This window comes from Candoia aspera, chromosome 1 (assembly GCF_035149785.1).
Source record: "Candoia aspera isolate rCanAsp1 chromosome 1, rCanAsp1.hap2, whole genome shotgun sequence".
In the NCBI taxonomy this organism is placed as follows: domain Eukaryota; kingdom Metazoa; phylum Chordata; class Lepidosauria; order Squamata; family Boidae; genus Candoia; species Candoia aspera.
Genome location: NC_086153.1, coordinates 332,551,037 through 332,574,629, shown reverse-complemented (window position 1 = coordinate 332,574,629; position 23,593 = coordinate 332,551,037). Strand labels below are relative to the sequence as shown.

Genomic DNA, 23,593 nt, shown 5'->3' with positions numbered 1-23,593 from the left:
TAAAATTGCAATTGCAATCAGCTCCATTTGCTTCCCACTTCCAGTCTTGGTCCTGCTTGGCACTAAGAAGCTACAAGCTGAGATTCCTATATTTTAGGGAGAAATTCTACAGAATGCACTTTCCATTTGCGGTAAGGAAGGAGTTACACTGGGACCAGGAGAGAGTCTTGGTGTTCAATAATTAAATAAAATATCAAGAATTGATAAGAGGGAGAGAAAGAACAGCCTGCCACGCTCCAGGGGACATAACTATAGAAAGTCCAGAGCGAGGCTATGCCAAGTCAAAATGCGCCTGCTCAAATATTTGACCCACGACAACACCAGACACGCCTGCTCCAAAACTTGCAACAGGGAAAAGGGAAAAAAACCCACACAGAACTATGGAAGAAATTACAACGCCGCACCAAGGCAGAGTAACCTGGTGTCCAAACTGTGCACATGGAAACTGCAGTTCCCAAACCACCAGCAACACAAAGGCCAATGAGGGAAGGTGTGTTCCAGGCCATGTCCTTGCTAACCCAATCAGCTTACTCTCTACAGCTTCCCATGCAAGCAGACAGATCTGTGGAGGCACGCATGGCTTATCTACGTCCCTCAAGCGTTAATACATTTTGTTTGCCCTTAGTTGAAAAGCCAAAGGATAACATCGAAGCAACAGTACATTAATGTGCATTTCACAAAATACATGTGCCTGAATTTTCCGCAAGCAAGGAACGCTCTGGATTCGTAGTTTAGCAAACCCTCCTGACAACTTTCTGATAAAATATACCCAGCATGAGGTGTGAATATTTTAAGGCATGAAGGAGCAGCACAGTTGTAGCAAATAACTACACACACACACACACACACTTACTTGGGCTGGAACAAACAGCAGGGCACACACTGTTCACTCCCATCTGGCTGCACACTAGCACCATCTTTCACACATGCATTCCGACATTTTTGCACACACACTGAAAGAGCATGCAAGAGAGACCCATATGCGCAACAGCTCCAAGGAACATTCTCACTCTGGCAGCTGCCCTCCACAGCCAACTGCACACATTCTTACACACCTTTTCTCGTGCAGGCACACACATTCTGTTTCCTACACATGTGTCTTCACTTTCTTTAATGCTGGGTGGTACCAATGGGGCCTATGATGTAAACCCACTAGATATATTCTTCAGTTCAAACCCCAAGAGACTGGGAACACATCCGTGCCACCTGCCTTCTCTAGCACTGGCTAAACACACTGGTTCTGCAGACAGCGACTGACACTCTTTGTTTTTACACTGAATTTTCACAAAAAACCATCACTCCCTCACACCTCCTAAATCTCTCTGCAATCCTAACTAAACTTGGGATGCAGAAAAGGGGTTGAGAGAAAAACAAATCCGCTAGTTCCTGTTTCACCATCTGTCTCTTCCGAAGTACCAACCGCTGACAGACCCACTGGGGGATTCCCACGTGCACCTGGCCAGAAGGAGCCACCTAGCCAAACACCATTCCTTCCAACCTTCCTCCAAGTTGTCGGCAAGGGATCTCGGGAGTTCTCCCCCCCCCCGCCCCACCTCATGTTCATCAAAGACCACCCTGAGCCCTAACGCAGCTCTCCCCATCTAGGTCCTGGGTCCAGCCAACCGCTATGCCCCAACCATATTCGGCGGGCAGCGACCCGCGCGCGCGAGCGCCACAGAAAAAAATAACTGTTTCAGAGTAAAAGCGGGGAGGCTTGCAAGAGAAGAACAGAAAGTAATTAGCAAGGATTAAAACGACCTGCCGGAAAAAGGAAAGGATCTGACGACTAGAGCAGGCTCCAGCGGAGGGCTGCAGAGCACAACGCCAGCTCTGTCCTTCCTCCCCACCCCCCCAGCTATGCACGCACACACTTTCTGCAATTGGCAGAACTACGGGTGGTTTTTTTTTAATTGCTGGCGTGTGGGGGGGGGGAAGGAGAAACGGATACATACACCGAGGATCCTCGCGACCACGCATGCATGTGGGTGAAAAAAAAACTGCAGGGAGAAAACAGGGAAGCGGAGTAGAAAGCGAATAGTAATGCTAAGCGCGGCAGCGCGGGGGGGGGTGCGAAGGAGAATGTTGGGGGGGTGAGAAAGCTTTAATTACCTGGGCGAGGCAGAGGGGTGAAGAATACATCTCCAAGCTTTAGCGGAACAAACCGTGGAGGTGGAGGAGGAGGAGGAGGAAGAGGGTGGTGGTGACGATGGGGGGAGGTTTGAAAAAGCAGATCCAAGCGCAAAAGTTACTGAGTCATTTCGGCGGCGGCTGGAACAGTTTTCTTGACTCCGGCCTCCCTCCCTCTCTCACTCTCTCTTTCCCTGGCGATGGATCGGTGCGGGGGGGGAGGGAAGGGAGGAGACGGCGGGGGAGGGAGGGAGGGAGCGAAGGGTGGGACCAGAGGGGGGAGCGTTCAAGAGGAGCGGATTTAAAAGAGCATGGGGGGGGGGGGCGGCTTTAAAAATAAATCTATTAGGGGCGCGAATCGCATCAAGCCGCCGGAAGAATCACGCGCAGGCATCTGTATAGAGACTGAGATAAATAATAAAAAAAGATTATTTTTTTATTCGGTGCGGGGTGGTGGTGCAGGCAGCGAATGACCCGAAGCCGTGGAAGTGTAACCCGGTAGGTGTCCCACTGAGTTGGAGGAGACTTACTCCCGAAGAAGCGCGTGGATATTATTGCAACCTTCAAACTGGGGGTGGGGAGGCATAAACAAATGGAATAAAAGCGGATTGCTCCGTCAACCTCCCGGGAAAAGGAAACGCTGAATCCACCCTCTTCCGAAAACATCCGTCCGATCAGGAAGGGACATAAGATTCTCCGTTTTTTATTATGACTATTCAACTAATATCTGGGGGAAGAAAAAGGATTGAGACTCGCTCCCCAAACTCCTTTTAAAGTGGCTTGAAATAGCCCTTAACAAGTTTGAAAACGTAGGGCAAACTAAGTCTCGCTTTTAAAAGTTCCTAAAAAGCTGCGGGGGGGGGGGGAATCAAAGGCCTAAAAGGAACTTTGAAATAAAACAGCATGACTCTAAAGTGGGAGGAAGGATAAAGGTAGGGAGGTTGGGATCCTTCAGCACATACGCAGACAGCCAAGGCTGTCCTTGTTTCCTCGAGGGCAGAGTTCTTGGGTCTTACTTCCCAGTAAGCATGTACAGTATCGAGGAGATGAGAATTTGGAGGAAAACTAACTAAAGTCCTTGAAAAAGTAAAAAAACTGAGATTTTAGGGGGAAGAAAGTGAAATTTTAGAAGCAGCCTGTCCAGAGACAGAAAGAAAGGAGTAGAGGAAAAGTGAAAGGAAAGGCAAAAGGACAGCAAAAACCGATCTGAGGTCGGATTCAATTCCCCCACCCCCTTGAAAACAATTCAAGTTCTCTCTTTTTGTCTACGGGGGGGGCACACCACCTCCTCTAACGTAGGAGAAGCGCATACAAAAATACAAGACATCAACAGCGTAAGACTTTCCAATACATCAAGGGTTTTTCTGAAAGGCAGGCAGGCAATGCAAGGCTCTAATTTACAAACTCTTTTCCCGTTTTATTATTATTATTGCAATAACCGCTATCCTTAACTTTTTATCTCCTATCCTCAAACATATATAGTTTTTAAAAAGGGACATAGGAATGCCATCCTCACATGTCATTGTCATCCACCGACCTCAGGGTAGAGGAGTGAAAAACTTCAAGCCCTGGTTTGCCTCCACTCAACTCTCACCAAGGAAATTACAGCAGCTCTCTACCTCCGTCTGCCTGATCCGGGGAAATCAATTAAAAAATCGTCTTCAGAATAATCATAAGGTGCTGCCTCTCTGGACATATATATATTAAGAAGGCTAAGGATATTTGGGAGAGCATTGTAAATTTCTTCCAGCCGAGCACAATCGTAAGCAACTTTATTCACCAGTCACCATGAATTCGGTGGAAATACTCAGCACACAGTACACACAGTGTGCAATATTTATGGAATTTAGGAAAACAGGTTTAAAAAAAGAGCAAGTTGAATCAATTACCTACTCAGCAACTCTAGGTGGACAAGAGTGAGTGTGCGTGTGGGGTAGTATTAAAATAAAAACAAAGCCAACACGTTTTCCTTCTCCAGGACTCCCCAACTTCCTTTCTTGGAACTAACACGTTTCCGCTGCCAAGGCTTCAAGACAGAGTTTGGAGAAGCAATCTTAAACTAGATCTCCAGACGCTGGAATTCTTAGCCCTGAAAATCTAGCCCCCCCACCTAATATTCCTCTTAATTCTTTTTCCTAGTTAATGAGGTTTCACCCCCTCCTATTCCATAACCCGGCCAGGCTGTAGCACCAGGCAGTGGAATGGAGAGAGGCCATATTTCCCCCCCACAAATCCTCTTTTCCTCCAGGTATTCCGCCCTCCCCCACTGCAAAGGGAGGAAGAAGAGGGTTAGCCACCCTTGAGGGGTAGGCCTCTCTTCCGACGTTCAACGGCCTGGGGGCGACGCTGCGTTTACGCGGCAGCCAGCCGAAGAAAATGCCAAGCGTCCCCAAGTTCAGCCTCCTGTCTCTCTTTCTGCGCACCAGCAGTCTCTTCACTCCGCAAAGGTGAGGTCGAGATAGAGAAGAGAATTAAAAGAAGCTGGGGAAATAAGGACACCTTTGGAAGAGGGGCGGCGGGGGGGGGGAGGGAGAAAAAATGCTTCACTTGCAAAGCTGCCAGCTACGCGTCAAAAGACGCAAGCCCTCTACCACGGTTAGGCAAGCGCTTCAGCGCAAACCTGCTCAAACTTAGTGAAGATCTAAATATTTAAGAAGCCCTGGTATAGACGCGGCCGGCCCTCAACCTTCCTCATCTCTGGGCCGTTGGAGATTCCCCCTGCCCCGAATAGGAACATTTTAAAACGGGGTCACCATGAGGACTAGCGAGTTGCCGGGGCGGGGAATAGATCACCCGCCGTCAACGCGCACTTAGGCAAGGCAAGTCACACACAAGATCTACGGAGTCCCACGAGGCACTTTAATCTGGAATTAAGGCCACTGGAAGCAAATGGGATTTACGTTTGAGGCAGGACCAGCTCTTTAACACGGAAAATGTGTGCGCAAATCGCACGTGGACTTATTCTGTAGCATCTAGGAGGATTTAAATGAAAAGGGACTGGGGGGGGAGCAATCATAAAGAAATTTTACCTTCTTGGAACAGGACTAGCCACGACTGAGTGTAATAAATAAGTTCAAAAATAAATGACAGTGCACCCAAGACTACCACAGAGAAAATGGGTGGCTTTTTAAAATGGGCCCTCTCTCATTCACACGCGCACACAATGTAGAAAGGATCTGCTCCCCACCTACCAAAATGGGATGGGGCAGAACAAAGATCAAGGAACGAATTCGAAATTATTCGAGAATAAGGATTTTCCTTCGGCCTAAGATCCCAAGGGTTGCCTAGCTCTTGGTTTCTATCGACAGACTGCAGGGGTAAGGTGTGGATACTCCCACATAACGAAAAAGAATCCCAAAGGGACATCCTGCATGCAGAAAAGAGTCTGGGGAGAGTTGGCGCTTCCAGACGTTCTTTCTACCACCTAATCTTCCAAGTGGGCCAGAAGCGCTTTTGTCTCAGGATACCCGCCGGCTTTTAAGAGACCTCAAGAACCTTCGCTGGAACCGCAGTCGCTAATATGCAGGGCTCCGTAGCTAAAGCGAGAGTCCACATTTGCAACCCGAAGTCCGAACCCGGACCGAAGTGGTTGTCCGAGGCAGGCCGAACTCCTGAAGCCAATTCACCCTTCGCAGAATGTGTCCTTTATGGTCCCCAGCAAGCTTCTTTCTCGAATTCCCTATTGATCTATCGGCACAGCCACGCTTGGATGATGCTCTAAATTACTGGTCACGATGACCACAATCTCTGCAGCGCCTTAAATGGGGTCCTGACTTGCCTCAATTTAGTGCACCCGTCTCTTTTTCTTCGTGGGGCGCCCTTGAGGTTTTTAGTCTCACCCTGCCAGCCCCCCCCCCCGGAAAAGCCCATTTCACTCTCTGGATTAAAAAAACCCAGAAGTTCCGACTCCACCCCCCCCCCGCAGGAATTTTCGCTCGGTTTGACTTAGGGTTACCGGAAAGAAGCGCCGTTCGAGGCGCCCGGCAAAGTCGGAGGGAAATTGTTGTACAGCCCCTGACGCGTCGGAAAGGAGGGGGTGTGTGGAACAAAAGCAGTCAACCTCTGGTTTAAATAAGGCCAAGCGAGGCCTCGCGGAGGACCCGGGACGCATCCCAACGCGCGAACTGGTGGCCCAAGAGTGCAGCACGTCTTCCTTGAATGAACGTGTCGGGATGTTCCGACGAACCCCGACAGCGTATCTCCTCACTTCTCTGGAGCCAGATTCTCTCCTCGTAAGAATCCCTAGACGAAGATTCCTCGCGCAAAAGGAGACGGGCCAATCCCGGACCTGGCCATATTTACTTGGGTGTAAATCCCAGCGACTGTACTTCGGGTTGACTCCCCCCGCTTTCTCCAAGGCAGAGAGGAAGCTCTACGCGGGTAACTGGGATCAATCTCGGCCGAGAAAGGACGGCGATCGTCACTTAGAGGAAGAATGACATTAGCTCTTCTTACTCAAATCCGTCAATTTACCGCCCTCTTCCTCCCCCCCCCCCCCCCGCCATCATCTTTAGCCCTTCCAATGTGCAATCCCGAACACCTTTACCCGGGAGAAAGTGCCACTGACTTTACTTTTAAGTTTCCCCACTACGTTTAAGATTGACCTCTGGGCCCTCTTTTTTTGGGGGGGGGGGAGAAAAGAAACACACACACAGCCCGGGGGTCGCAATTCGTCGACAAGAGGGAGCGCAGGAGATCCGGACAAGGAAGCGCCGTCCTACATGCTTTGACGCAGCAGAAGTCGGCCTCGGCTGCGAGGCGCCGCTTGCCCCGCGTGGAGGCTTCGGGCGAAAGGCTGCCGCTGAGGAAGGACGGCCACGGGACGCGCAGCGCGCACAATACGACACCGCCCCCCCACAGACAGGGATGCAAGGGCAGCCTCCCCAACGTATCTGCACGTCTGTGGATGAACATATAACCGAATTTTGCTGGGGTGGGGAGAAGGACAGGGTCGAAGAGCAGGAACTGGGGTGGGTGGCCGCTGCCGCAAAAGCTGCAGCCGAGGCGGCGTGTGTGCGCCGGCAGACTGCGCGCTGCCTCCCCGCTCTTGTCCAGCTGGTGCTCCGCAGCAGCACCTCGCAGCTTCTGCTGACGAGGCGGCCTGCCTTCTCCTGCCGCAGGGCCCAGCTCGCTTCGCCCGCGAGACAGCGAATTTTGACGCGCAGAGGGCTGGGGCACGGCGGGGCGGGGCGCGGCGGGGGAGCCGCGCGGGAGAGGGAGTTCCTGCTCGGCCTTTCCTGAACTGGGCGGGGAGGGGACGGCCGGGGGGCGGCTCTTCTGGCGCAAGAGAGGCCGGAGGGAAAGGCGGCCGCCGGAGCAGCCTTGGCGTTGCACAGCCGCGGTGGGTCTCCCTCCCCGCTGGGCGTCATTTTCAAGTTCAGCTCGGCTCGCTGGCTCGCTCGCCCGCCCTCCTCCTCCGCCCCTCTCGCCAGAGCGGCCATTTTCCGCTACCTCGAGCCTTGGCTAAGCTGGCTGCTGCCGAGAGGGAGCGAGCGAGCGTGTGCCATACTTTCGCCCCTCGCCGCCCGCCTCCTTCACAGATCTTACGCATTTCCCCCCTCCCCAATTCCCTGCGTAAAAGCGCACCAGGGAGAGGAGAGCTACCCAGACACTCCGCAGACGCAGATCGCCTTGGGTCTCCGGCTCCGCTCTCTCTCGCCCCCCCGCCTCCCCCGCATTAAACTCTGACACTAGCAGCACTTTGCGGCAACCGGGGCGGGGGGGGGCGGGGAGAGACAGGGGTCTTCCGCTGGACGAGGCACAATGGCTAAGAAGTGCACCTCTTCGAATCATCGGCGCACTCTTGCAGGGGGGGTTGCCCACTTATATCAGAACCCATCTCCCCCCTCCTCACCATACGGGCGGTACACTCCCCCCCCCCGTCGGATCTCAGTTTTTTCCTCTTATTTTGCTCCCGGCTGAGCTCCCCTCCCGCCTCCGCTTTCTCTGCCCCGATCCACCTGCCGCGGACTTTCTTCCCCCGCCCCCACCCTCACCCTCCAAGAAAGACCATAAACTTCTCTGGGCCCCCGCCAACCAAACACAAAGATTGGAAAGTGAGACGAAACTTACCATCACCCAAACGAAATTGGTCAGGGCGGAGGAGCGGATTGATGCCAACGGAAGCGAAGCTGGGGGCAAGGAAGAGTGGGCGCTTTTTTTAAGGTCCCACCAAGTTTTTTTTAAAAAATGTATTTATGGAAGTCGAAGGGGGTCAAAACAGTGCAATCTTCCGTCCTTTCAGCGTTTGATCATCTCTCGGGCGCTTTCATCAACGGGATTAGCATCTTAAGGGGAGGCAGGCTCGTGTTTGGTCCCAGCTGGCGCCGTCCCCCGATGTTAAGGGGGCTAAGGAGGGGGGTGATGATGTCCTTTTTGTGGAGCCCCCACCCTCTTTATCTTCAGTTGGGGTTAGTTGGTGGCTCACTTCGAGGATTAAATTCTTCCCGGGCTGGAGAGGGCTGGTGGATGCTTGTAACTCTAGAGAAACGCACATTCAGAGGTCTTAATGAGGAGGAGGTGGAAGCTGGTGAAACGGGGCAGAAGAGTAGTGATGGGGGGAGAGTGAGAGAGGGAGAAGAGAGAGAGACAGAGAGAGACACCTCACTTTTCCTGGGACGCCCCACCCTCACGGGGGAGGGAGAGGAAAATGGCAAAAATAAAAATCTCTTCTTTCGCTGCCGGGTGGAGAGAGGAAATCAAGCGGCTTATCAAAACAGAGGTGTTGAGGGTTTGATCAGCAGCAGAGGGAAAGCGCCACAATCTCTTTTCCCCTTTGCAAAGAAAATACTGGGGGGGAGGACACCCTCACATCTCCCCCCTCCCCCTCCGGGCTAGCAAGGCTCCCGCGGCACCCATGACCGACCTCTCCCGCTCTCTTCCTCCCCGCCCTCCCCAAGTCGCTAGTCTCTGCCCCTTTCTCCTCCCCCTTAACGGTGGGGGGAGATTAGAAGGCGTCGGGCAGCGCTAGGATGCGAGGGGGGAGCCAAGTGGTCTAGCGAACCTTCCCGGCCTCCTCGTGTCAGCTCGCGAAGGTGGTCCAAGGATGGGGTTTGTAGGGGGCAGAAAGGATGCCTCTCCCCGAGAAGATCCAAACCGGGGATGGTACCCAGGCCTTATGATAAAAGGGGTGGGGAGGGGAGAGAGAGAGAGGAAGATAACATCTTCCAATTGGAAAACTCTGTGCAGCAGCTCTTTCCATTCGACTGAAATTGCATTTTGTTTCAAGAATCGCATTAGCGGGTAGAGGGTGCTGTGGCGGTGAGGCAGCCAGCCCCCTGAGCTATGCCACTGCAGGAGACGACCCCGCGGGACCGGATGAGAGCACAGTTGTGGGAGCAATCAGCGGCCTCGGGGGGGGGGGGCGGGGGCGGAATGCACTGGATCTCATTCAGCAGAATAAGCCAGACAGGCAGCAAGGGTGTCTCCCCACATTTTGAAATAAGTGAAATTATTGTCTCAAGGGTGGAGCTCCTATACTGTTTAAGGTCATCATGTCTTAATTCTTCTAACTGTTCTGCTGTACATAGTACTGGTAGTCCTCACTTAACAACCGTTCATTTAGTGATGGTTGGGACCTAAGACGGTGCTGAAAAAACCAACTTACGACTGATCCTCACACTTAGAACCATCGCAGTGTCCCTGTGGTCACATGATCACAATTTGGGTGCTTGGCAACCGGTTCGCATTTATGACTGTTGCAGCATCCCGTGGTCACATGGTCGCCATTTTTTACCTTCCCTGCCGGCCTCTGGCAAGCAAAATCAATGGGGAACCACGTGGTTTGCTTAACAACCACTTGGTTTACTTAACACCTGTGGTGATTTGCTTAACAGCCGCCACAAAAAAGGTCATAAAATCGAGTTGGATTCGCTTAATGAGTGCTTCGCTTAGCAACTGAAATTCTGGTCTCAATTGTGGTCGTTAAGCAAGGACTACCTGTATGGACTCTTAACTCTGTCCTGGGTTGTCTGAAAAATCTCTGTTCTCCACACTGTGCATGTGTGTGTGTGTTAGTGTGAACTCTGGTTTTAGTGGTAGTGCAAGAACACGTTTACAGCACAAAGCCTCACTCATAATTTGACACCCCCCAACCTCTGAACTGGTACTAATGTTGTGAGATTCATTTGAGATCCTATGAAAACATACCTCTGTTTCTATTCTCCTCTTCTTTGAACAAGTAAATTATGGTGGACAATTTCATGCACAGGGCTTTAGAAATGTGGAATGGAGATAACAGTGTGTGTTGGCAGGGAACAGGAAAATAATGTCTCCATTGTGGGGGATAATATTACTGGTTTGCCCATTGTGTTATGGTAAGGAGTTACAAGAAAAGTGTGGTTTAGATGCTAAGCTAAATATGAGGGTATGTAGTCAGGAGGATGGATCTACCAAAGTTCAGCAGCGACCAGACATTTATGTTTCAATCCACCCATCCCTTCAAATAATTGCTATGCTGTTTTAAGGGCCAAAGACGAATATTGCAATATATAATTGAGAAAGCAGAGGGATCACATGCTGGGATCACATGTAATGTTCACAGATCTGGGCTGCACAATCCTCTAAGTCAGTGTTTCTCAATCTCAGCAACTTTAATATGTGCGCACTTCATGTCCCAGAATTCCCAGCCAGCATGCTGGCTAGGGAGTTCTAGGACTTGAAGTCTGCACATATTAAAGTTGCTGAGGTTGAGAAATGCTGCTCTAAACCATATTGTGATGCGGTTAGTCTGTGGCCCTAATGAGTACTATGACGAAGATGATGACTAAACAGAAAGCCTTCACCACCTTCAATAACACTGGCTTGTTTTAGGTTAGGTTCTCCAAACTATAGTTTCTCATATTGCTGAAATTTGTATTAATAGTGATTTATGATTAAGTCATAGGGTTGCATGACCTGAATCCAATTAGATTCAGCCATTCAAAGAGATCTGGAAGAGCAATTCCATTTGATGTGGGCATCTGAATTAATTTGGACCCTACTTCTGAATCAAATCCAGTTTCAAGCCATTCAAATGTACATATGCAGAAGCTGTCTTGATTGATCCAGATCAGTTCAGGTGCGTTTCATCTGATTTGACAAATCAAATCAATCCCTCCATTCAATTTGTTGAACTGGTAGTGGGGAAGAGAACATTTACTCAGTGGTATCAAGCAGTCCCCTTGGAAAACAGTGCAGAGAGTAGGAATTACTTCAAAAAAATTACTACAAAGCAGAATTCCCTTTTTGGGTCCTGGGAGCTCATTCACACACACACACACAGACATAGACATACACACAGTGGTATGTGAGGTCATTACTGAGAATTCTGGGAGGAAGTTCACACACATCTGGAGGTCACTTATGGAGGTGGGGGGAAGACTGGACTAAAGAAAAGTTTAGATTTCACCCCACATAGGCAGTGGCTCTGACCTGGGTCAGACTACAGGTAGTCCTCATTTAGCAACCACAATTGGGACTGGAATTTTGGTTGCTAAGTGAAGTAGTCATTAAGTGAACCACATGGTCATTAAGCAAATCACACGGTTCCCCATTGATTTTGCTTGCCAGAAGCCAACCAGGAAGGTTGAAAATGGTGATCACATGACCATGGGACACTGTGATGGTCATAATAATAGCAGCAGCAGCAGCAGCAGCAGGAAGTGCTGCCCAGCCCAAAAATGCAAAGGTGACTTGGTACTGGTCAGGAAGGACAAGAACTAGCAAACCACTGTTCAGAGCTGTGTGACTGCTTGTGCTGCAGAATAAGTTATTTACCATGGTTAACACTAAGTAAGGCCTAGTGTTACATGCAAACCTGCCCATAAATTATATTCTACATGGCATGCACTTTCAGATCACACCCTTTAAGAAAGAGCCAGAGAAGCTGGGACAGGTTCAAAGAAAAGCAAGGAGGAAAATCAGGAGGCTGGAAACTAAGCCTTGCAAAGACAGCCAAAGGGGACTGGGAAGGGCTGGTATGGCTGGCCAGCTTGGGGGATTCGGTCTCCAAACAGCAACTGCAGGAAGCTGCTTTAAGATGTTGCACCACGGTGTTACTCTTGTGTTCCAGCATTTCTGAAGCACTGTTTCTTAAAATGTATTGTTGTTATTAGTACTTATTTTATATCTATTTTTATGCAAGGAAGGAAGGAAAGAAGGAAGGGTGTCCAAAGTTATGGTCAAAAACATCAAGATGCATCACATAAGAAAAACAGCGGGAGCTTTAATTGTACTGCCATAAGCATCAATTTGACTTTTTTGACGATACACTGCAAAAATCCCAGAGAGGGAGGGAGGGAGGGAGGAAGGAAGGAAGGAAGGAAGGAAGGAAGGAAGGAAGGAAGAAGATATGATAGCTCTTTTCAGATACCTGAAAACATATCTCACAGAGGAAGCCCGAGATGTATTCTCTATCATTCCAAAGTGCAAGACACAGAATTCAAACAAACAAACAAACAAATAAATGGATTTAAGTAACAGGAAGGCAGGTCTTGATTGAATAATACATCTGCAGGATACCGGATGATAGAAAGCGTAGCCTATGTAATGTTTCTGCATTGTGCTCAGACCATCTCCCAGTATCTACAGGTTGCACTGTTGTATTAATTAATGCAACGTTAGAGTTAGTGTCCTACTTTAAGGGGAGAGAGGAGGAAATATAAAATTAGAACTAATTTTTTTTCCTGTCTATCACTAAGCTACCCCTTAATTACTTGCAGCAATGAATCATCCTTTAAAAAGGACAATAAATTATATCTAAAATGGGAGCAATGATATAAAAGTTTTGTTGAACAGATCTTAGCATTTCCTTTTGAGCAGAACACAACCAGGAGGAACATCTGGTATTATTAAAACTCTCATCTCCTGATTTCCATCAGATCAGGAGCTCTACAATAGCTCAATTCAGACATTTAAAAAAAGTAACCAACATGTCCCTGCAATGTATTAGCAGGGAAAGCAATGTGTTGAGTAGCTCTACCCACATCACATTGGCAGCTGAGCACTCCAGACACCTGCAGTTATGGCACAGACTTCTGCTGGGTCTTTGCAGGGTTCTTGCACCCTGGATGCTCCATGAGTCAGAATCCCCACAGAGTTGGGCTCAGGTTTGTACCAGTAAAACATCTGTGCAAACCCTCCCTTAGGACAGACATTTGTGCCACACAAGTGAAATCCAAAAGATGGGGCCATTGAGATCAGATAATGTTCAGGCAGAGCTATTTGATGTTGTTATGCTCCAGGCTCACAATTAGCATTTACCATTTTTAAATATGCCCCAATAAGGCCAACACAGAACATCTCCTTCCCAGCTACCCCTCTCTCACACACATCCAGCTTGCTCACCTCCTAGTGAAATCCAAAGAGTTAATGGGAAGACTTTTTGAAAAATAGGGTTTGGGCTCTGTTATCCCACCCCCAAAATCAAAAAGAAGAACTCTGGAGATTTAGGAGTCAGTCCTGTATATATGGTATAGGAATTCTCAAAAAAAAAATGTTTTCATTTTTCTGTGCGTTGGGTGGTAAGTGGCTATCAGTATGGACTCACTTGCCACCTACATTTGCAGCCCTAGGACCAAAAAAAGGAGGAACAGATTTGCTTTGCGTTCCTTTGTTCTGTATACAGGTAGTCCTTGCTTAACAACCATTTGTTTAGTGATGGCTCGGACTTATGACAGTGCTGGAAAAATTGACTTATGGCCAGTATTCACACTTACAACTGTCGCAGCATCCCCGAGGTCATGTGATCACGATTTGGATGCTTGGCAATCAGTTCGCATTTATGACCATTGCAGCATCCTGTGGTCATGTGATTGCCATTTTTGACCTTCCCGGCCAGCTTCTAGCAAGCAAAATCAATGGGGAACCGCATTATTCGCTTAATGACCACATGGTTCACTTAACACCTGTGGTATTTTGCTTAATGACCACTGCAAAAAAGGTCGTAAAATTGTGTCGGATTCACTTAATGACTGCTTTGCTTAGCAACCAAAATGCCGTTCCCAATTGTGGTCATTAAGCGAGGACTACCTGCAGTGGGACATTTGAAGTGTTCTAAGTTCCATTGGAATACAACATGCTTGAGCCTTTGGTTGGTTGGAACATAGATTCATTACTCCAGACACCTTGAGTTTTATTCCATTATCCCTCTGAAGGAATGTCTGCCTGTTTTGTTCCAAACTTGGAACCATTTCTTTGTTCTGGAACTGCCCTTTCTCAGGTGTGGCAGAATCTTTGGACCTCCTGAAATTGTTGAACTACAACTCCGAGCAGCCCTGGCCAAAACATGGCCATTATGGAGGAATATGGGGAAGTGCTGAAATTCCTTATGCCGGTTCTTATTACCTGCTGGGGGAGTGGAGCTTCTTAAGCAGTGGCATGAATATTCCTTACAGCAGAAAGCAGACACATGTCAGTGGAATGGCACGGCAATATCAACAGTTCTCTTGTTTGCATGCAGAGTGTCTACAGGATATGGTCCAAAAAATCAAGGTGACAGCTGTGACGGTGCAATCAAAGTTCTGCCTGATGTGATCCACCTCGAAAACAGGCGGAGTATCAATTGCACTGTTGCAGTAGCCATCTTGACTTTTTTGACCATAACCCGTAGACACCCCTGGTTTCCATTATATTTAGCGGCAGACGGACCAACTCAGTGACATATCTGCGGACTCTGAACTGCCACAATTGCTTGTTTACTTTTCTCATATATAAGCAGTTGCAGAATTCCACCAGTTACTGATGTTTTTATTTTTAATATAAAATACTTCATTTTTTTTCACCATGCTGTAAAAATAAGTCAATGCCAGGCTGCAGTCACACAAGTAAATAGCCAGGATAGAAAAGACAAACAGAAAGAGGAGAAAGAAGAAAAGAACATTTTCATGGTTGTGCACTACAGATTTTTTTTTAACTCTTATTTTTTAGCAGTCAAAGGCTTCACTCACTGATGGGTGAGTTTAAATGTCATTTCTACTATAATTTCAGCAAAAGGCCCTAGGTGAGCATTTTCTCTCAGCCTTGATAATACTGGCATACCTTATAGAGATCTTGTAAGGACTGATGAAATTCCCATACACACCTTTGGAATATGTACTGCGATCCTATCCCCATTTATTGAGGAACAACCTCATTAAATCTTGGTTCCATGATTCATCAAGCAACTGATTTTAAGGCGTATGAACTTTCTGATAATATTGTAGGCCAGAAGTAGGCAGTCAGTGCCTTAGACCACATGCAGACTCCAAATCTCTCTCCTGTTATACTTTCATCTTTAGAGCTGTAGTGTTAAAGGGACAATAGAGGTCATTTAGTCCAACCCCCTTTCTGAGCTCTTTCTGAACTAGCCCCAGAGTAGAACTGAGAAAAATTAATGGCACAGTTTCCTGTCATTTTTTGGGGGTGGGGGCAATGTACAAAATAGGAGTGTAATCCTTAAACTAGGCTTAAGACTTAAAAAGAGAGAAAAGAAAGAAACTCCCATCCTGTGCCAAGCTTGCAAATAAAGGAAAAAGAAAAACAAACAAACACACAAAAAAATGACAATTTTATTGCTGGCACTGTGCGTTATGTGTCTCTACCCACAGTGTATCATGATTCTGACCCACGTGGGTCCTTGCCTGCCCCCAGGCATCTTATCCATGCCTCAGCTAGCAAAGAATTGTTCACCACTCTGCAGATGGCAACGTTCATCTTGAAAGGTGCAATGAGAAAATTAAAAACTGCCGAGCTATGAATCCAACCATTGCAAATTTGGACCAAAGTTCTCAGCCATGACAGAGTCCCTCCTTGAGGGGGAAGTGGGCGGTGATAGACTTGACAAACAAACAAACAAATAAATTGAACTATCGCTGAGTTCTTGTGATCAAAACTCATGCAGGGAAAGAGGGGTGTGTATTATGGAGAGGAGAAGAGGCAGTGTTCTTGCTTCAGAAATGTGGATTTACTCATCCGTCAATATCCTCTACCAGTTAGTTAACCACTAGATTAATCAACTCAAATTTCTTTAAGAACAGTGCAGAATTGCTGCTCTCCGTTGCCCTCAATGAAACATATGGCTGAATAAAATGCATCAGGTTGCTCTCTTAAGAACAAAAGAGCTTGGCTGGATCAAATGAGAGGTCCATCGCATCCAGCATCTTGGCTCCAAGAATGGGCAGCCAGGTGCTTTCCAGGATACACATCAATCAATCAATCAATCAATCAATCAATCAATCAATTTAGTCTGCTGCCCAATTATTCAGACTCCTGGTGGCTTAGAACAAAATAAAATATAATAAAAATGGTAAGAAAAGAACAACTATAATAAAACAGCCAGGATACGATAATGAAAAATAATAATAATATACAATTTAAAATTTACTCCCTTATAATAGCAGAGCCCAAAACAAGTCTTAAAACCGAAACTGATAAGAAACGGGAAACACCACAGAAAACAAATGTTTATTCTTGACTTGATTCTTTCTCCCCAAAAAAAGGAAGGAAAAAATGCAAAACGAGGGGGGTATTTATTTGCTTCAACAACAAGTGTGCCTCTGGGTTGAAACAAAAACAGCTGAGGTCCGGATCAGTTTGTGAAAAACTTCATTTAAAAAATAACCATGAAGAGAGAGTAGAAGTTTCAGTTTTATTTATGGTGACACAAACCACTTAGCATGAACTTTCAAATTGCCGGACTCAGCAGAAACGCACACGGTTATCCTTCAAAGCGTCACCCGATTCTGCCGCATGGGAGAGAGAAATCTTAACACAATCACATTAGATTTTTACAAGCTAATTTTAATGCAGGCTCTCTCTCCCTCTTTCATGCAGATCAGACCAAAGGTCCATCAAGCATCCATTTTCCAATAGCAGTCTGATAAATGCCTCCAGGGAGCCAAAGACAAGGCCCGAAGTCAACAATTTATCTTATTTCCCATCAAGTGATATTCAGGGATAAGCTGCCTCTACACATGGAGGATTCATTTATCGGAGAGAATAACAAGAGCTTTCTATTGTTTCTAAAGTGTGTTTAATTGACTCTTTTCTCCCATCTAATTAAAGCAGCAATCGCTCTCTCTCTTTCTCTCTCTCTTCCCTGTTCAGTTTCATTGCAAACCAGTTTCTCAAAGACAATATACAGAACTCTAACAGTTCTTCAGCAATTGCACTCTGATTAAACGCTTCCATTGCATGACCATAAATAAAACTGGAACTTTCCTCCAAGATCCTCTATAACTATTGTTTTAATTATCACGGCATGATGATAAGCATCATGCTAGCCCCATTCTTGTTCTGCTGCATTTTATCAGTACAAAATTGTGCCTCAATGAAACACCGCAAAAAAGGAATCTCAATGCAGTCATTTGCACAGTCACAGGAAGGTGTCACGTGTGCACATCCTACAAGCCTTCCCACAATTTTTATCCCTCTCAGTGGCTTGTTTCTGAATGTGAATTTCCTGCTGTCATTCACCAGATTTTGTGCCAACTTCAGGAATGCCCCTGGAAGCTGTACTTCGAGTAGTTATAAGAAACCTTAGGGCTTCAGCTTGTGCCCCTCTTTGCTAAAATACATATAGAATTTAAAGTAGCTAATAATCTACTAAAATGTACTTCAATGCTAAAGATGGCTAACGTGATAAAATCCCAAAAATGATCATTTTAAAAACATTCAAAATACAATCAATTTAACAAGTAAGGCTCAGAAGCAACTAAACATATGCTAGTTTGATGATAAAATGCCACTCAGCCAGTTAAAATACCAGAGAAATGAAAGAAATGCACCCGCACAGGATGATAAGTGAGGAATTAATGAGGAAGATCCAGGAAGAGTGAAAACTCAGAACTGATTGAACCCAGGAAGATCCATAACCCTCATAAGATCTTGACGAGTGACACTGTCAACAACTTTGGTAAGAAAAGATGGAAAGGGATGCAGAAGAATTCTCCACAATTAACAAACAAGTCTAACGGTTACTCATTCAGGCCTGCACCATGGCAATAAGCCCAAAGCCCTGTTTAGAGTGACCCACTCCCTGTTAGGGGGGATTGGGCCACAGGATCATCCGCAGGGCTGCAGTGAGGAATATTCACACTGTCTGGTGGATAAAGTTGGTCAGGTTCACTTGGAGTTGGATTTCAACTGGGTAAATCCAAGTGAGTTGCCCAGGGCTGCAACTGGGAGGGGTGGGGGCAAGCAGGGCATGTGGCCTGGGCGCCAAGCTGGGAGGGCGGCGCCAAAATGGACGCGGAATCCATGTTTGCCCTGGGTGACACAGACCCTAGTTGCGGCCCTGGAGTTGCCTGGGGCACAGTCTTGTGAGGTTATCTGGACTGAGTTCAACTCTGTCATGCCCAGGGTCCTCCTGTCAGTTTGGCCACCTGCTTGCAGATCCTGGACACTCTGGGTTGTTAAGGTGGCCTGGGAGGTGACCAAGGGATAGGTCCATGCAGTGGTATCTGCCTCTTTGGGAGAGAAGTGGTTCCCCTGGCCTTGAAGGGGGCAGTGGTACGCCCCCTCCTCATGATCTGTTGCTTGACCCTTCCATTCTGGATACTTATTGTCCAGTCTCCAACCTTCCTTTTGTGGAGAAGGTTGTAGAGAAGGTGGTTAGACAATAGTTATAAAGAATCTTGGAGGACATGGATTATCTGGATCCATTTCAGTCAGATTTCAGACCAGGATGCACTATGGAGACAGTGCTGGTCATGCTTGTTGATGACCTTTAGTGGTGCTCCTTGATTTCTTAGCAGCTTTCAATACTGTGGACCATGGTATCCTTTTGGACCAGCTGTGGGGGTGAGAGTGAGAAGCGCTATGTTGCAGTGGCTCACTTCCTTCCTGAGCAGTTGGTTTTAGTGGGTGTTGTTGGGGGAGAGAGGTCGCCCCTAGGGTCCCTTATTTGTGGGGTGCCTCAGGGCTTGACCCTCTCCCCTCTCCTGTTTAACATGAAATGGTTGGGTGAGGTCATCCATCAGTTTGGGGTTGGGTATCATCAGTATGCTGGTGATACCCAGGTTCATATCTCAACCCCAGGCTGCACAGGTGGTGCTATCTGTCTGGAGGCTGTTTGTGTTTGGATGGGGCAGAACAGACTTCAGATCAGTCCTATCAAGACTGGCTGTGGTTGTGGCTGTTCGGCCCCCAGGGTCAGGGACGTTTCCATTGTTGAACTTGGATGGGGTGGCATTTCCCCATTCTAGACTGATGCACTACTTGGGGTCCTTCTAGACTCACTGCTACTGCTCAAAGAGCAGGTGGCAGCTGTGGCCAGGAGTGCCTTTGCACAGGTTCATCTTGTGCATCAGTTGCTCCCATTCCTTGACTAGGAGGCCCTTCAGACAGTTACTCATGCCCTAGTAAAGGTAAAGGTTTCCCTTGACGTAAAGTCCAGTCGTGTCCGACTCTAGGGGGCGGTGCTCATCTCCGTTTCAAAGCCTTGGAGCCGGCGTTGTCCATAGGACCCGTCCGTGGTCATGTGGCCAGCATGACTCACGGAACGCCGTTACCTTCCCGCCGAAGCGGTACCAATTAATCTACTCACATTTGCATGTTTTCGAACTGCTTGGTGTGCAGAAGCTGGGACGAGCAACGGGAGCTCACCCCGCCGCGCGGTTTCGAACCGCCGACCTTCCGATCGACAGCTCAGCGGTTTAACCCGCAGCGCCACCGCGTCCCTGGTCACCTCAAAACTGGATCATTGCAATGCACCTTACATGGGAATGCCCATGAAGACCATCTGGAAGCTACAGCTGGTATACAGTGTAATGGTGTGAGCAGTAATGGGTGTTTCCTGGTATTCCCATATATCACCACTCCTAGGCAAGCTGTATTGGTTGACCATTGGTTTCCGGGTGCAATTCAAGGTGCTGGTTGTTACCTATAAATCCATTTATGGCATAGTGCCTGGATACCTGAGGAACTGCCTATCTCCAACTGTTTTTGCCTGCCTGGCACAATCCAGCAGAGTGAGTATGCTCCATGTCCCTTCTATTAAATGTTGTCATCTTATAAGACCGAGGAAGCATGCAGATACAAGATACTGGAATGTACATTTATATATTTTAAACTAAAAAATAAGGAAATTGAGCTATGCTTAGTACACAGTATTTGTTTGTTTACTTATTTGGAGTATGTTTTATAACACATGGTATATTAGTACAGTAGTACATGTACATAATGTATAAATAAACAAACATACATATCTTGGGGGTACATGTTCAAAAATGTTTTATTGATAATGGTGTGCAATCAAAAAGCTTGGAGACCTCTGCTGTAGAGCAGGGGTCCCCAACCCCAGGGCCGCGGACCAGTACCAGTCCATGGCCTGTTAGGAACTGGGCTGCACAGCAGGAGGTGAGCGGTGGGCAAGCGAGCAAATTTACAGCCTGAGTATTTACAGCCGCTCCCCATCGCTCGCATTACCGCCTGAGCTCCGCCTCCTGTCAGAGAAAGCAAGCCCATTGGCTGCTATCTCCAAATGGCATGAAGAAAAAAAAATAAAAGGTTGGGAAAAACAGGAAGCACTTGAATCATCCCAAAACCATCCCACCCCCCACCCTGTGGAAAAATTGTCTTCCATGAAACCGGTCCCTGGTGCCAAAGAGGTTGGGAACCGCTGCTGTAGAGGATAGGAAGGAAAAGTTCGAAGTATTTTTCTAATCCAGTGTTTCTCAACCTCAATAACTTGAAGATGTGTGGACTTCAACTCCCAGAAATCCCCAGCCAGCATAGCTGCTATACTGCCTGGGGATTTCTGGGAGTTGAAGTCCACACATCTTCAAGTTATTGAGGTTGAGAAACACTGCTTTAGGGGATTTGGCTTTGAATGTTGTGTGAACCAATCCTGATGTGACTTAGCCAACAAACCATGATCAAGCAAATGATGACAAAGGACTCTGAGTGAACCAGCCACATGGACAGATAAGCACAAGCCTGATGTGGCATTAGTATTTCATGCACACTATCAGACACATCTTCAAGAATTAAAGTCATGCAGCCCTTTTTGTATAAATTTTGGCTGTGCTCTCACAACTTATTTAATGAGGTCAGATGAAGCTTCAGCAGCTACACTTACACAACGTGCTAAGTTTGATTAGTGGTAAATTTGGCTAGTTTTTTTTAATGTCTTAATAAGTTATATCAGTGTTTCTTAACTCTGTCGGGATCCCTTCCCAATTTTAAAAATTATGGGGGGCCCCAAAAGAGCTTTTGTTTGTATGGGTTATATTTATCAATATTTACTATATTAAAAATTAAAATTGACGCATTCGCTGCCGCCAATGCTTCTCATGATTGATGGGATTTTAATATTGTATTATTCTTCAACATAGGCTGGCAAATAATTGTGATTTTGTGTAGCCCTGAGAGGGTCTTGGGGGACCCCCAGGGGTCCTAGGACCACACTTTAGGAAACACTGTGTTATATGAACTTTGTTCATTTGGTTACATTGTGGTTCATGTATTGAGCAAATGTAGAAAATGGATTAATTCAATAACTAGGTGGTGTTTATGTGAACATGACCATTAAAAGCACCTCCCCCAAGGCCCCAAATCTGACAGTTTTCCTCATTTCCCACACACGACTTTGTCCTTACATTTTTCTCCTAGATGTGCTTAGCAAACTTTTCTTTGTAGGCCCCTCCATCTTATCCTGCCCACAGAATCCTGCTAGTGCCCCTGGTTGGGTGGGTAGCAACAGGCAGATTGTAACTCATCAGGGAGAGCTTCCTAAGAGCGGGCATGGAGTCCTAGAGATCATGGGATGTGGGATCAGCTGGGGCCAGAACTCGGGGGAATGGCAGAGCGGAAAAAAACAAAGGAGGGGAGATAGAGAAGATTAGAATACCAGAAGCTACAGATGCTAAACTCCTTAGCAACCTTGGCTCACCTGTGGCCTTGGGCTGGTATCCATTTGTTGCGCAGAGCCACAATCTAGACTCTGCAAAAGGAGAGAGGCATTCTGCACGTTCCTTCACTCCCTTCTAGTCCCTGCCAAAGGTGAAAAAAACAGCATCTGGGAGATGTAGAGTAGAATAATATGTTCCTCAAGCTAGAGGACAGTGATGATGATTTATGATGATGAACAGCCCCAACCAGTCCACTGCAGGTTATGGATCAGAGTCTACCACATTAGTGCAATGCTGGTTGGTAGATGGATGTTTTTTGACTTCCCAGCCTAGGGCTGGGAGAGAGCACCTGTCCCAAGATCACCCAGCTGGCTTCTGCAATTGAGGGGGGACCTGTTCTATTTCAGCACCTTCATGTCTGAACCACAATAGCTCTTAGGCTGAGTGGGAGGGACTGGCCGAAAGACAGCCAATGAGCTTCTGGGGCTGAAGGGGGACCCGTACCTGGGTCTCCCTGTTCCTAGTCCAGCACCTTCACAACTACACCACACTTGCTCTTGGACTGAGAGTGAAGTTCCCAGGGAACTTCTGAGGCTAAGGAGAGGAAGAACCTGGGAATCTCTCTCTCTCTCTTCACCTCCACCTCCACCTCCACCTCCACCTCTCTGTCTATCCTGATTTATAACAGTGTTTGTATATTTTGCCTGGCATCAGAGATTGTACATTTCTGGGTTTCATCAAAGCAAAATACTTGGCTGCCTTGGCACTTTCCTTGGGCCTGCATATCTTCTCCCACATTCCTAATCAATCCTCACTTTCTGGCCATTCCCAACTTGGTGCCTGCCCAGTGTTTTGGACCACAGCCCCTATTAGCTCTCTGGCTGTCATGGGGATGGTCCATGTGGAATTCTGGGAGTTGATGTCCACACACCTTAAAGTTGTGGAGGTTGAGAAACACTGGTTTAGACTACTGCAAAGTGCTTGATGTGGGCCTGCTTTTGATGATTATTCAGAAACTTCAGCTGCTGCAGAAGACGGCTGTGGAATTGTTGGCAAAAGTGATGGGGTTATTAGAACATCTATTCTGCGTTATCCTTCCAGGCTACCAACGTGTTTCTGAGCCAATTTTAGGATGTTTGCTGCTTTACAAGGTTTGCAGCTAAACTCCTCTCCTGTTTCAGACCACCTGCCCTTAAGGTTGGGGAATGGTGGCCTTTTTCTCTTGTCCTTTTTGTTTGCTATTAGAATGGCTAAAACAAGGGAAACCTTTTCCATCAGGCCTCATATCTGACTTTTTTTTTAAGGGTTGTTTTAAATCTTGTCCTGCTTTTGTTTTAATGCTGAGTTTTATGAATGTTTAATGTTTTCATCCATTTATAAGTCACCTTGGAATAATTTTGCCCTTAGACCAAGCACAGAAACATTTTAAAGCAATCAATATGTAAGATAAAATAGGTGCGGGAGGGAGGGTGCCAAAAGGTTTCTCTTGGTTCCCTTTATGCTCCATGAAAGAAGTAGCATCTGGAAGGGTAAGATACAAAGCTGGGAATATCCCTGCATTCTATATAGCCAGTTTGGTCTAGTGGTTAAGGTGCTGGGCTAGAAACCAGGAGACTGAGAGTTCTAGTTCCGCCTTAGGCATGAAAGCTGGCTGGGTG

General features: G+C 47.2%; 1 protein-coding gene across 3 annotated transcripts in view; it reads right to left on the bottom strand.

Annotated features, from left to right (window-relative positions):
* The window catches only part of NFIC (nuclear factor I C), a 147,608-nt gene extending 138,605 nt beyond the window's left edge, over positions 1–9,003 (bottom strand). For 2 of the 3 annotated variants that reach the window (XM_063290752.1, XM_063290755.1), the window contains exon 1: positions 2,110–2,329. In XM_063290752.1, the coding sequence (XP_063146822.1) occupies positions 2,110–2,139 (30 nt within the window). In that variant the 5' untranslated portion in view covers positions 2,140–2,329. Of the gene's footprint in view, positions 1–2,109; positions 2,330–8,199 lie in introns of those variants that run through there. The other variant, XM_063290753.1, reaches the window with a different exon arrangement.
* Positions 9,004–23,593: the final 14,590 nt, after the last annotated feature.